Below are 14,369 nucleotides of genomic sequence, written 5' to 3'. Positions count from 1 at the left end.
TTTTAATGTAATTTGCTGTATTTAATTTTTCTTTTTTAAAATAAGAAATGTGGAAGGAGGACATGAAAACAACATATTTTTCACAGTGATGTCTTTGTATATTTTTTCATACTCAACCAGCTTACAGACATTCCATCATTTCCACAAGCACTTTACGGGTGGTATGTGCATGCACAATGGTGATTTGTGCAGTAACACACAGTTTAAAATATCCAACCTTGAGTGTACTACTTTTGTTTTATTTTTTTGCATCTTTGTGCTAGCAAAGCACAGACAAAAAATAGATGTGTAAAGAATCCCACAGTTAACTAACACAAAACCAACATATGAGAACTTCAGTATCCTTTAACTCACAATACAGATCTTTAAAAAACATGATAGAGCACTTATTTTCCACTAATTTAAAATAATCTGCGTTTTGTGATTGAAAATTGATTCCATGCAGCTTTTAAATTGGTGTGTGTCTCCTGTCACTGACCTGGGGAGGGGCTCTTTAGAAAAATTTTTACTTTTAAAACTAATTGTTACAGAAAGAGTCATAAAAATCCATGGTTGACCCAAAAGCAGATGATTTTGTGGAGGATTTCCCAAATAAAATGACAGTCTTGTATTTGTGACCACACAAAGAGTTCCAACTAAAAGAAATTTTCTGGGATGTTATAAGTTGTTAAAACACAATGAACATAGTGAGTACTCCTGTGATTTAGAATAGTTACTAATAAATATTTGGGTATAGTTCTAGAAGTATTAAAAAGTGCCAGTTTTCAAGGTATTGATTTTATTGGTATTCCTTTGCATTTATAGTGTTACCAAGTTTAAGAATAGTAAAATATATAATTCCCTCTGAAAATTATCCACTACACAAAGGTTAACTTATTGTAAAGAAGCCTTATTCCAGAGGCTTTCACGCTGCTCTTTCTGCTAGTACGAGGTCATCTTCCTGTGGCAAGCACAGCCAATATTAACTGCCATAGGTTGTTCAAATTGAAGAAGATGCTCTTTATAGCACCACAGCTTCTTGAAGGTTTAAGATCAGATGCAATATTTTAAACAAAGACTGTCACAGGGAAGTTGAAAGCACAACAATTAATTTGTTTGAAACAGAAGTGAATATTAGAGAGCAAAGTAGTGCATTTAAAGGACTCTTTGTAAAAATAAAAAAAAAACACTAGAATATTACTGGGGTTTTTACTGTGACTGGTTGAACGGATAAATTATCCTCTCAAATAATCTTTATCTATGGTAAGCAGTTATGTTCAAGATAGCAGTAGGAGTTAATTACTTTAGAAATAAATTTTAATACCTGTTTAATGCTTTAATTCTTAGAATGCTACTGTACTATTTTCTACATTTAAGTGAATACATGGTTAGATGATCATGGATTTATGTCCCCTGTATCCAGAATACCTAGGAGGTTTATAATTCAGCCTATCATCTAAATTCTTTCACTCTTTTCATATCTGTTGCACCAGCTTGATAATGTATAGGAAATTGGGATGACTGCCCATTTTCAGGTAAAGACTCTTGCAGTGGAAATGGCTGATTTCTTGACATTAGTGTTCCTTTGTTCTGTGTTTACACCTTGCTTGTTCTACATGTTTGTACATTGTTTTGCTGAGAAGCAAATAAGCTAAAATTGTTGCTAAACCATTTGTTTTTCAAAAAAAGTTTTCACTGTTTTTAATTGATTTTCATTGTGTGTTTTTGCAGCAAGCTTAGTAGTGGAGGAGCGAACGAGACAGATGAAAATGAAAGTGCACCGTTATAATCAGACATCAGGGTCTGGTTCTAGTCAAGAACATGAGCGTGATCAATATACCAAGGTAAAGTCAGTAGTATGGAAATGATACTTTGGCTTGAAAATTGAAGACATAAACCTGTTTATTTAAAATAGTATATATATAACCCTCAAGAACACTGTATTATAAAGTCCAACAGAAATGTCTTCAATACCTTTAACATTGATTTTATCCCTATCTGATGTGCATTGGACTTAGTCATTGATGTCATCTAAAATGAATCTGCAAAAAACATAATGCTTCAGCACTAGTTCAGGAAAGAAAGATCCTTCAACAGCTGTTAAACAAAGCTGTGTCACCTCTAGCTTAGTAAGTCCCTGGCCTGCAAACCCCTGGAAGCTGGAAAAGTGGGCCATGGAAGTACCATGGTTTGTTGGCCTGACGCTTTGGTTCTTCTCTTGCTGTTGTCTGATGTGTAGAGAGCTGGACAGAATTAGATCCAATCACATGCTGCTGTTCTTATATGTGTGTAATTTTTTTGCATCCCAATAATGTCACATATAAAGTATTTCCTTTCTTGAAATACATAGATTACTTTGATATCCTTTCCTAATAAAACTGTAAAGATTTTCTCTGATAATTCAATGTACCTGAAATTACATAGCTGAAATTATATAGAGGGAATTTTTTTTTTTTTTTAAACTTGATAATGCTAAAATGATATCCCACAACCTTGTAAGTTTAAAACTGTACAGGCTTCTGAGTAATGTGCTGAAAACATCTCACACATCTGCACTGCCACCTACAAATCCAGTTGTAAGGGGCTGGAGCTGAACTTCCTGCTAAAGACATTTTGCCTTGTGACACGTAACCAAGAGGGAACATTTGTAGAAGTCAGGAGAGGAATAGATGGTTAGATTCTGTGTTTCCTTTTAGAAATACAGCACGGTTTCAGTGTAGGCAAAGTAAAGGGGAGACAAAACCAGCAGTAATTCAGTTGTGGGGTAAGCATTCCTGCAATTCTATTCTGGTGTCTTTGAGAGTTACGTGCTTTCAGTGAATGAACATGGGACAGCAGTATGAATGTAGAAGTCCACTGTAAAAATTCAAAGACAAACATAGCTATTGTGTGCATTAAAAATAATGTCTCAGAATAACAGTAGTTGGAAGAAAATCACAGCTTTTATTAATTTACACTTTCGTGCTTCAAGAGCCACATTTCAAAGACGCTTGTATTTTTATTTCTGTGTTTAAGAGAGATTTTCCATTTGTGAACTGGTGCCGTACAGAAAACAACAAACATTGTCAAGCACCCAACACTGCGGACATCAGAACACTCCTGGCATTTTCTGCCATAGCACAGGCACCAGACTTTCTGTCCCTGCCCATCCAGAGTCACTTCCCTGTGTTTTGCAGAATTGATGCATGCTCCTGGAGGCACAGGTTAAAATAGCGGATAAGTGAAGTAACTCAGCAGAAACAAACCCACAAATTTACTTTGGAATGGGTAAATAGGCAGTTAGGCATCTAACTTGTAACATCTAACATATTTGAAAGATTTTTTCAAGATCTTGTTATGGTTAAACGTGGAGACAACTTTGATAATGATGTTTCTGTTTTGAGACCACCTCACTGTGAACATAGAACTTAAATGAACAGTTCTCAAAGGAGAGAGAAATAGGAGAAACAAGGCTTTAGGTCCTCAATTGCCAAATTGTGGGACATCAGTGCTATTATAAAAACCCAACAATTGGGACTGAAATTTCCAGGTGAGATCATCTGTCAGAAGCCAGAAAGTGTATAAATAGAACAGCTCATTGGATATTGGGTTTGCCATTACCATCACAAGTCAACTCAGGACAAGGGGGTGAGATACAGTGTGTCTCTGTGGTACTTCCCAACCAGTTAACATGTTAAAAAAAAAAAAAAAAAAAAAAAAAAAAAAAAAAAAGGAAAAACAGGTTTGATAAAGTTTGCAGGGGAGAAGGGTAATGTGCGATCTGAGGACTTTGGCCAGGATGACCAAGTGTATACCTTTGCTCATATTTAAAGGACAGTTTTCTGATTTGGATTGTGCTAACAGATCGATTCAGATTTTTGTATTTTTTTCATTATGAAACATTTTTAAATTCTGACTCTCTTTAATATTAATCATAAGCATTATTTTTGCTCCTCAATATTTTTTTTACTGGGTTAATGTAGAGCCAATTTATGGTTAAATAGTTGTTGGAGAACACCAACCTGCAATGTTATGAATTTCTCTTATCCTTTAGTACCTAGGGTTTTCTAGTATTGTCTTTAGTTTTTAAGTATATGTGGAAATGAAATTAGAATTTTAATCACAGCTTAATGAGTACTAAATGGAGAGAACTCTGTTGAAAATTGTTTTATTCGGAATATTTTTTAGAAGTATGACCACAATTTTGAGGAAGCAAATTTTCTGTCCACTGTTACAAGAAAAATACTTTTGGAGTACCCAGTGTTCTGACAGGCATGTACTCCTTTCCACAGTAAGGAGAGTGAATTAGTTTTCCTGGACTTCAAATCCCCAAAGCTTTAACTTTTCAAGTATTTTCTACATGAAAATGGTATAGCCTTAGGTAGGATGGTCCAATTTTTCAGTGCTCAGAACAAATTTTATTAGCACATTCTAGTGCACTAAATTCATCAACGTAGCTATTTTGCTTCATATCACTATGGTGATAGTAATCGCTTTTAAAATGTTAGTAAAGCAAACCTTATGCTACTGTGTTTCTTCACTCTCATAAGATGCTGAAAGAGTCGAGAAAATAAAGCAGACAGATGAAGACTTAGACAGCTCTAATGAAAATGTAGTAAGTCTTATCAGGTGGTGCAGTAAAGCTGATGGCTAAAACCATCAAGGACTTAAGATATATCTAATTTTTGGTGCTAAAATATGTGACAAATTCTTTGAAAGCTGCAGGAGCAAAACTTATTTTAAATAAGAATGAAAAAATGTTCGCGTCTAATAGACATTTTGGAATAGTGAGAAAGAAATATTAAATGGCTATTAAAAAAATAGCAGTTGAAATCAGAGTTTGTCCCTCCTCAACAGAATTAATTCTTTCTTTGCCAAGTAGCAGTGTTTGCCCACTGCTTCAGAAAATAAGTATTTATATTTATTAGAGAAATTATGCTGTGCTGCACATTGAGAAAATATTCCCTTCTGCTTTTCAGAGCAATCAGCTCACATGGATTTGATTCTTCCACTACTTTAACATTTGCAAATATGCTTGGTTTATTACACATAAAATTCTCTAAACCTTTCAAAAATTTCCCTTCGGTATGGACTGGATCTCCTTTGCAATAATTATGTGTATGCAAAATTAATTCCTTAAATATAAATATGTTTTCGCTTGTTTTGAAACGAGCCCTTTTTTGAGAGAGGCATTCTAACATGGCCTTGGCAATTTCCAGTCCATTTCTGGTGCATTTCTTCCATTTTTGTAGTTTCTTTCATTCAGTAAGTCTTAGTAAGCAAGCTTAGTTTTTCAAGCTTGCACCATGCAAGTTAGTGTGTTAACATTTTTAAACAGCTGTGTTTTAAACATCCATTAATGGATTTTGAATAGGTAGCCATCTGCACTACAACATTTGTATAGGTCTTGATGGCTGTTCCACTCTAATTGTTTTGAGACCTTCACAGCGTTCACATCATTATTTTGTTCAGTTCCAGTGGAAGGACTCCATAGTTTATGTGAAACAGTTGAATTCTAAAAAACTAAATGAGAAAAAAAAAAAAAAAGACCCCAAACAAACAAAAAAACCCACCCAAACAACTAAACCCTCTGTGGATTTGGCAAAAAGGTTTAAAGAAGAGCTTTAAACATCTGTCTGCCTTCTTTCTTCAGCATTGGTAAAGCTATAGTGGCTAGTATGCACGTATTTGTGCTGTTTCAGTGTTTAAGAGAATCAAAACACTGGTAGCATAATTCTGGGTTTGCATAGATATAAATGACAGTATATCATAATAAGGCTTTTAATTCAAAATACAGTAGTTTTTTATTCCAGATGCCATACACAGAACACAAACACCATGCTGCAGCTGTTCCACCTTCCCGGAGAATGTGCAACACATTTTTTTATGGAAGGACTGTTCGTTCAAGACTGTTACAGATCAGAGCACTGTAGTACGTACTTAAAAGGACATCACACTATATTTAGATACACTACCGACTCAGTTAAGGCTGTATGTGATTGGAAAGCATTTAGCTTAAAAGTGTAATCATGGCATTAGTTCAGTGGCACTCTATAGATTTAATTTGATAATTAATGTCTGTAAGGAAGGGCTGGGTAGGAGGTTTGGGAAGATAGGAGGCTTATTATGTTAAGTTTCATGAGATGCTGGGTAAGGCATGACTACGTATAGAAAATGCTCTTGGACATCGATGTGATGATCCCCCTTCATCCACCTTCAAGAAAAAAATATTTACTATCATAGAGATACAGAAGTCACTCTAGTACTGGTAGGTTTTCACAAAATTCGATTAGATTCATTTATTTGACTTACGGACTTCACTGCAGATTTCCCATGGTTTGACTTGCTCATTTTACTGTTCTCTGTTAGAAACTTGGGTGGTCACAGTAGTTGAGTTGGATACAGTTACAGGAAAAGTTACTTAGAATCGCTGGTGCTTACTGGACTCTGGAGCATCAGGTGATCATCCCCGCTTAAATTTCTCATTTAATTTCCTCATTTTAAGCATTTAATTAGGCACATATTTCAGAGGTTAGTCACCTGAGACTTTTTTTGTAGTCAAACTCCTTCATTTTCCAGAGCTCTGAAATATTGTATTCTTCATGGTTTGGGGAGATCAATCTAGAAATATAAATACTTATTAATATGGAAGATAATATAATTGTAATGGACTATTAAGTGCCTTATGATCAGTAGAATTGGGACTATTGTTAGTCATGGAGGAACTGTAAAAGTGTTCATGAAGTGCACTCTTGGTTTATGTCTATGTTCTTTCCATGGATGTAACACATCTGCAGTTCATCATAGCCCTTTTTTTCTCCTTTTGCTGGCATAGAACAAGCAGCAACTCCACAGATAGCAAAGTGAATGGAACAACTGCATTTCAGCTGTTTGTATTTCATCTAGTTATACTGAAGAAAACTTCTGTCTTTGTAATGCAGAAGCAGACAGTGCAAATAGTTTGGGAATTTGAAGCTAGTTGCTATTAATGCTTAAAAAGACAGACCTGCTTTTAGTAATTGCTATTAAAGTTACTGCAAACATCAGCAACTCTCCCAATAGAAATGTTACATAAGCTTTAACTCTGAAAAATGTATGAAAGAGAAGTGATTGCACTGAAAATTCAGTTTATTTTGAAGCTTCAAAATTACATAATATTTAAATATAAAAAGACAGGAAATTTTATTACAAATGCAGAGTTATGAAGAGCAGTAGTTTTCTAGATGAGCAGGACTGCATCATGTTACTTTTGAGCCCAGCTGGAAACCTGCAGGCAGTACTTCAATGCAGATACCAAATAAGCAGATCTTAGCCCCTGACATTTTTCTTCTGAATGGTAAGTTCAGGTGTGTTGCATCAGTAAAATACTCTTCTTTGAATGATCACTGCTTTGTACTTCTGTCTGTATTTGAGGGGGAAAAAAGGGTTAACTTCAAAATTGTTTTAATTTTGTTCATCTGTTAGCTGAGATGACTGATTATCAGACTGAACTGAAAAGGGGTAGGTAGGGAATAAACAGAAAAAGTTGTATGCTTCCTGTAGAGGACAGTGAATTCAGTAGAAGCAGCAGCTATAGGAAGGAAGAGCTAAATCCAGAAGTAGTAGTAAAATGTAAATGCTGTAGCACTCAGCATTAACTTTCAGCATCACCACTTTTTGTGCTAAACTTTACTTCTGTGAAGGGAAGGGGTTTCAATTTCTCCAGAATCACAGCACTGACATATAGTATAAAGTGGTAGTGAAAGCTCAACCATGCCATGAAAATCTCATTTGGGAGGGGATACTCCATGTTTCATGCAGTAGCTCTGTGATTGCAGTACCAAGGCAAGTAGAAGACATAGATTCAGGGATTTTTAATTTGTGTCCCAGCACATCATAAAATCCTCTGTTTACCGACATATGAAATCCAGTCTGATAATTACAAAGCAGTTTCATTTTGTACAAACTGCTGGACTATAGGAAGCAAGACAGAGTGAGGATATGTACATAGCCCCCACTCACAGGGGGATGATACTTGGGCTGAAGACCGTTCAGCGTTCAGTGAGGCTGAGTCCCTAAACAGTCACTGATATACAGCCTGGGACTTGTGACTTCTCTCCCAGTATCCTAACCACTAAGCTGGACAATCATGCTTGATGCTATCTCTTTTTCTCCTCCCCATCTTTCCCAGTCCATGTAAGGTAGAGCAAATTCAGTACAAGTGAAACAGAGGGTCTTCAGCTGCAACACATGACATATATAGTCCCCTGTGTTCAACTTTTGTTATTTTGCTTGAATAATAAATTGACTGCTAGACAAACAGCCAGATTCAGCTGTGGCTTGGGACAAAGGCCAGCAGCCTATACCTCCCTCAACACTTAAGAAGAAGAAGGGCTTCCAGCAGGATAAAGGAAGTCACCACATCTGGCCTTGATGCTTCCCTTGATGGGAAAGCTCAGATTGTGTCAGCCTTCTCCAGCGGGCTCAGGGACCACATGAATCTTCTACCATTCCAGATTCACTGTACGTACTCTCAAACCAAAGGCCACAAAGATAATTAGGACTTTTTGGCGAGGAAGAAAACTAGCTAGACATCATAATGACGGAGGAGGGAAGTCAGATTGTCTTCAGCAAGTACAAATAGAACACAGAGATATTTCTGAGACACTCTATTACACATACAAAACCCCATATATTTGAGAGAGATTGCATGGTTATGTATGTTTTAAACAAAGTATTTTTAAAACCTCACCTGTGGAGGAGTTGGTTTTGGATATAGTTTAAATATATAGGAAGAGTGTAATTCCTATTCACTGAAGTCAAGAGAAATTTTATTATTTAATAGGACCATGATTTCTTTTGTAATTGCAATTCTGTTTAGCTCAGTGGAAAGCCAGAATGCTTTTCATATTTTTTAGATGCTTCGTTTTGGGAAAGCTTAAGGGATTCATTAGGAATTCTGTGGGAATTTTGCATAAAATATCAAGGCTGGCTCAGGAATGGGGCAGTTTAACTTAAACTGGAAAAAAATAACCATTCAGTTTTCCAGCCTCTGAACATTTATCTTTAGCCTAAGTAAAAAGTTTTCATAGATTGTATTCTTCCTTTGTTTTTTTTTTCTTAGGCTTTAGAAGAAAAATGTGTCATCTAAAGAAGTTTAAATATTCCATTAGTATGAAATAGAGCTGATAAGAATTAGAGTGCTTTGTGTTTCCATTTCAGAGAGGTTTGTTTTACAGTCTGAAATAGAGCAATCAGCAAAATTATTTAACAGACTGTACAAGCCATTTCCAAAAAGGTGATCTGAATAACCATGTCATCATAGTCTCACCTTAACCCCGTTGGTCATTTATATTCTGAGAAGTCACGCCAAGTCACTTGGAAGGAGAATCTCCAAATAAATCCTCGCTGTAGTTGAAAATATTTTAAAATATTAGACAACTTCAGTCCTCTGTGTTACCCACTTCATTAAACCAGAGTTCCCATGCATCTGTTTCCATGTCAGTCCCTGTTAGACATGGTGTTTGAGCTCGAAGTCATCATGCTCCAAGCTATTCTGAAATCATCTGCAGTTTCATTTAGTATTTGAAGCTGAAAATTTACCTTTAGTAAACCAGAGCTTTCTCCACAAATGGTTAATTCAGCCAGCCAGTGCAAGCCCCTCACAGGGTATTGCTGAGAGTTTCCTCGGTGCATGCTCCTTAGGTCAAACCTCCAGGTTTTTATTCATACTTTGATTTGTGTTTTTAATTTTGGCTTATGCCATCCAGGAGCTGTGAGTAGCCCTGAAACACACATTGAGACGCTAAATCTGTATAACCTCTATTTCTCCTACAGATTTCTGTATTTACAGTCAGAGCTTAGTATCATCTTTATTCCCTCCCCTTCTCTGCTCCCATTAACTTCCTCATCTTATCTTAGTTGTTTTTCCAAGTGTGCTGTGGAGACCTCAAACATAGTTGCTGAAAGGGACCAGAGCAAGAGGAGATAAACCTGGCTTGAAGACAGGAGGCCTGACACGTTCGTCTATACAAACCCAAGCATGTGTTCACCAGGCTTTTGAAATTGAGACATGACATTTGCTGATTGACTCAGCCTGCAACCCAGTGCCTAGTTGAGCTGGGGATATTCAGACTGTCACAGCTTTGTGTATAATTCATAAATAAACTTTTATGACTTGCAATTTTATAGAGGACAGATCCAGAAAATGAACTCCCTAGAGTGTCATGTCAAAAACTGCCTAGTCTTCCCATGTGTTAGTGGTTTTCCCATAACATGCCCTGGGAAGTATGCCACTGTTTTAGTGACTTCCCAGCCAAGGGTACCTTGCTGCCTAATGACAGTGGAGTTTAGTTTTGTGAACCTGACAATGATTTGATCCTCTCATCTGTGTGACTGAAGATTTAGGTAAGTGTGACATTGCTAGGATTGAAGCTTCCTTTTAGGTATGTCTGACTGATGATGTGAGTAATCAGAGTATGATGTAATAGGCGGTGTGGTGTCACACTTGGTTTTAACTAATCAAAGCTTCTGCAGTTAGAAAAAGGGAAATAACTTCTGCCCTTGTCCACGTGTTCCTCCTACTGGGTCTTCTGCTAGTTCTCCTGTGTTTGCACATGTAAAAGCTACTAGATCAGGGAACTGATCTGTGTGAAAACAAATACGATTTTGGCTGAGTTAGCTTTCTGCCTGACTAGTATCATGATACAGAGAGATATTTTGAGGTAGAAAATGTACTTTTTTCCTTTTCTAATGGAACTCAGGCATTAAAATCAATCCCCAGTGTCAGCTTCATGTAGAATTACATTTTATTCAGACTCATATGCAGTTCTTCTGTTCCAAACTAACTCTGTATAGGTCTTTCATAGGTTATTTTTTAATATTTGAAAAACTGAATAAAGGATCTGTAGCCAAAGAGATGGCATGCATATGCTTGTGAAGATGTCTGCCCACTGCATAAACATTTCATTATAGTTCCAGTGTACTAAAGAACCAGCAGCCTATTTCAATTCCAATGCTGTAATTTGTTTTAAAGTGTCTTATTTAGTCCATAAATATCATGTTTGATTTCTTCACTAGGCATTAAGTTATTATTTAAGATAGGTGTTTCTCTGAATTTCTTACAGTTTTGTTAGACCTAAAAGCATTTAGAGAGAATTGTCATACTTAGGTCATTTGTTGTCTCAGTATGTGTGTGATGTTTTGATAAGACTCCTCACCCTTTCTTTTCTTGATCTCTAGTATAACATACAAACAGATCAGTACAGAAGTTGTGATAACGTCTCTGCCAAATCATCAGATAGTGATGTCAGTGATGTGTCAGCCATTTCCCGAACCAGCAGTGCCTCACGCCTCAGCAGCACAAGTTTTATGTCAGAGCAATCTGAACGCCCTCGGGGCAGAATCAGGTGAGTTCTCAGAGCAGCTTCAATGGTATCACACACCCCTCTTTTGTTTAGTGCCAAAATATGGCCAGAAATTATCGAAATTAGATGAACACGACATAAGAATTTACAATTATGCATATATAAACTGTCTTCCGTTGCTAGCCTAAGATGACAGTATCTTTACAGTTGTGCATCTAAAACAGAAAGCAGACTTCCCATGAGGAAATGACAGATTAATGTATCTGTGGCAAGTGGAACTTGAGCACACACTATCATCTCATTGCTGACTATGAATCAGTGTAATCTATATGCCAAGAAGGTATTACAGCATAAATATTACTAGGTATTTTTATCTAAAGAATTTGCTTTCATAAAAGTGCTGGTTTTCTTGCTTTCAATCTATGTATTTATCTCGCTACCTACCTGCTTTTATTTTGCTGTTTTCATGCATATGATAAATGACTAGATTTGAAACAAGTATTTATATAATAATTTTGATATCTCTGGTTCAGAAGTAGTTTAATTCATTTACTTTATCATTAATCAAATATATCTTTCATCCCTGATACTAATCTCTTCTTCATTTAGTGCTTTTTTAGATACGCAGGTTGGTTCCTGTCTTCATTTAACATAACGGCAAAACTCCCACTGGCTATAATGGCTGTAGGATTGGCTTGCTAGTCTATGATTATATCTACCAATGTCTGAATCCTCAGAAATTTGAGTTTAAGCGTTATAAGACACAAGCAGAATCAGGAACTATTAAAAAAAAATAAAATTATCTCCATGGAGGAAATCAGTCTGATAAGAGTCTGGATGGCGTCATATAAGTGCTTCAGAACACTTCTAGACAGATTCACTATCCAAGAAGTTCAGCTGTAGGCTTATTGATCTATTAGTCCAATGGGAAGGGATCTTAAGCAAACTCAGAAACTGGTCTCTATGTATAAACTACTTCCACCTCATTTTTTTGTTAAGGAAAGTTCACGGGGTATTCAAAGTCATGTTTCAGATTGGTGAAATTATAACCTGACAGCTGCAGTAATCTACAATCCAGCAGAACACTGCAGTGGAACTGTAAATGTATTTAAAGTTATTCAAGTGTTTAAAGTTATTTCAGTTCATGTGTTTAAATACTGCATTTCATTGTGTCCTAGCTTTTCAGTATTTGTCTCTTACAGAGGGCTTTAGTCATGCCAAAATACCTGTATTTTCTAGACATTGATTTTTGTCAACTAGGCCTTGTCACAGTATCTTTGACAGGTTGAACGAAACAGGATTTTTTTTCCCATTAAATATTTCTGTGTTGAACAGATTTTATCAGAAATGTTCCTTGGGTCAGAACGTCTGATCACAAATGTCAGACACAGGAGAACCAGTAACCTCATGTGAGGCTGGAAAGGGGGAATCCTATGGTCAAATCCTTGCTCTCATTCAACCTCTTCCATTTCAATGAGTAGCGGAGCACTTTGGGTACAGGATTACCCAACCTCATGTACAAAACCAAGCGTCTGCAATGGGAGCTCCAGTTCAGCTTCACTCTAGACCCCTAAAGTGAGATGTAGGTAGAATTCAGATGCTTTCCCTTTTTGATACTGTCCACAGAATCCATACCTCAGAGATTAGACACCTGCTTTAATTTTCTCTAAATTAAGGTAGTACTTCCATAGTGAAGAAAATGTATAGTAATCATATACAGTGCAGCTCATTAAGTAGAAATATGAGGAAGAAATTAACAGATTCATAAATTACTTGTAACGTTCATTATTTTTCTTCTAAGCTGGCAGTGGTTTTGCTCCCCTGAAAGACCTGTTGAAATAAATGGGACTTGCTTAATATACTATCTTTGCAATTAGCCTATTTCAACAACTAAATGTAGTGGAGTAAAATTTAAAATAATTTTATGTTATGTTGGAAAACATTGTATCCAGCAGTTTAATGTCCACTGTTCAAAATTTTCCATTCCAGTTGTCCACGCTTATCTTTGAATGATTGCTTGTCATTGCTGTGAAAACATCAAAGTCTTTAGAGACCTGAAAAAATGTTGTATCATGGGAATCAAATATCAAGAAAGGTCAGAATGTAAGGAAGTTGGTGTTGGAGAAAAGGAGAAGGCATTTTGATGATGATCTGAGCCAAAGCCAGCTTCCTGCCCTCCTCTGTCTGTACTGGTAGCCTCTGTCACATAGTCTTTAGACAATTCTTTATGTAGCTTACTTACTACATGGGAATGAAGAGTTAATTTAGGGAAAGGGTTGATTGTATTATGAACAATTTTTTTCAGACTGAAATTCATGCTTTTTAACACTAGCCTTAAAAACTACTTATCTTCAGTGGAATTCACATAAAAATTAGGGTGTTGTTACATTATTTCTCTAACTTCTCTAAATCATTAAAAAGAAGAAAATACTTATTATCTTGGATGGTTCATAGATCTCAAAGACAGGTGAATTGCCCTTTTCTACATTAGTTGTTGAAGGAACCTAGATGAATAGTTTAGATTGTTGCTTTGATTTTAGACATCTGAAGTTAAGTGAAATTTATTCTTTCTCTTAATTACTGATGTTTTTTAAGTTCAAGGAATTAGAAATCTGAAATTCAAATTTGTTTAGTAATTTGAAGTTTAAATTTTATTTTTTCCCTCCAAGGAACCTGATGTTAACATATATCAAGCAAGATGGGATGGGATGGGTTGGGATTGGATTATTGAGCAGGAAGGGCAAGGAAAAGAGCAATTTTTTTTACTTCCTGTCTTCTGTCTTGCTAAAACCACATATCCACCATCATCTTCATTTGACAGTTTGTCAGCCCAGTGGCCATGGGAAGCGTGTGAGTGTAGTGTTAAGTTTAAAGACAAAGTTTGTTGAACTGCCTTTTTTATGCACCTACTTTTGTTCTCCAGATATCTTCTTTACATGAGAAGTATGAAGAGCCTAGTAAACATATAGAAACTCAAATGAGGTGGTCCAGCTTTAGCTATCTCATTAAACGAAGTCATTCAGTAGTGTTTATAGGTGCCTTTTGTATCTAGAAGAAAAATAGACA

General features: G+C 36.1%; 1 protein-coding gene across 47 annotated transcripts in view; it reads left to right on the top strand.

Moving 5' to 3' along the window:
- Positions 1–14,369, top strand: part of RIMS1 (regulating synaptic membrane exocytosis 1) — a 335,801-nt gene that overhangs the window by 252,863 nt on the left and 68,569 nt on the right. For 36 of the 47 annotated variants that reach the window (XM_056342347.1, XM_056342344.1, XM_056342365.1 and 33 more), the window contains 2 exons: positions 1,711–1,823; positions 11,179–11,345. The exons of 10 other annotated variants lie outside the window; for them this stretch is intronic. In XM_056342347.1, the coding sequence (XP_056198322.1) occupies positions 1,711–1,823; positions 11,179–11,345 (280 nt within the window). Of the gene's footprint in view, positions 1–1,710; positions 1,824–11,178; positions 11,346–14,369 lie in introns of those variants that run through there. One more of the 47 variants, XR_008822449.1, reaches the window with a different exon arrangement.

This window comes from Falco biarmicus, chromosome 6, assembly GCF_023638135.1.
Source record: "Falco biarmicus isolate bFalBia1 chromosome 6, bFalBia1.pri, whole genome shotgun sequence".
Taxonomy (NCBI): domain Eukaryota; kingdom Metazoa; phylum Chordata; class Aves; order Falconiformes; family Falconidae; genus Falco; species Falco biarmicus.
Note: the sequence above shows the minus strand (reverse complement) of the source record. Positions and strands in the feature narration are given on the sequence as shown.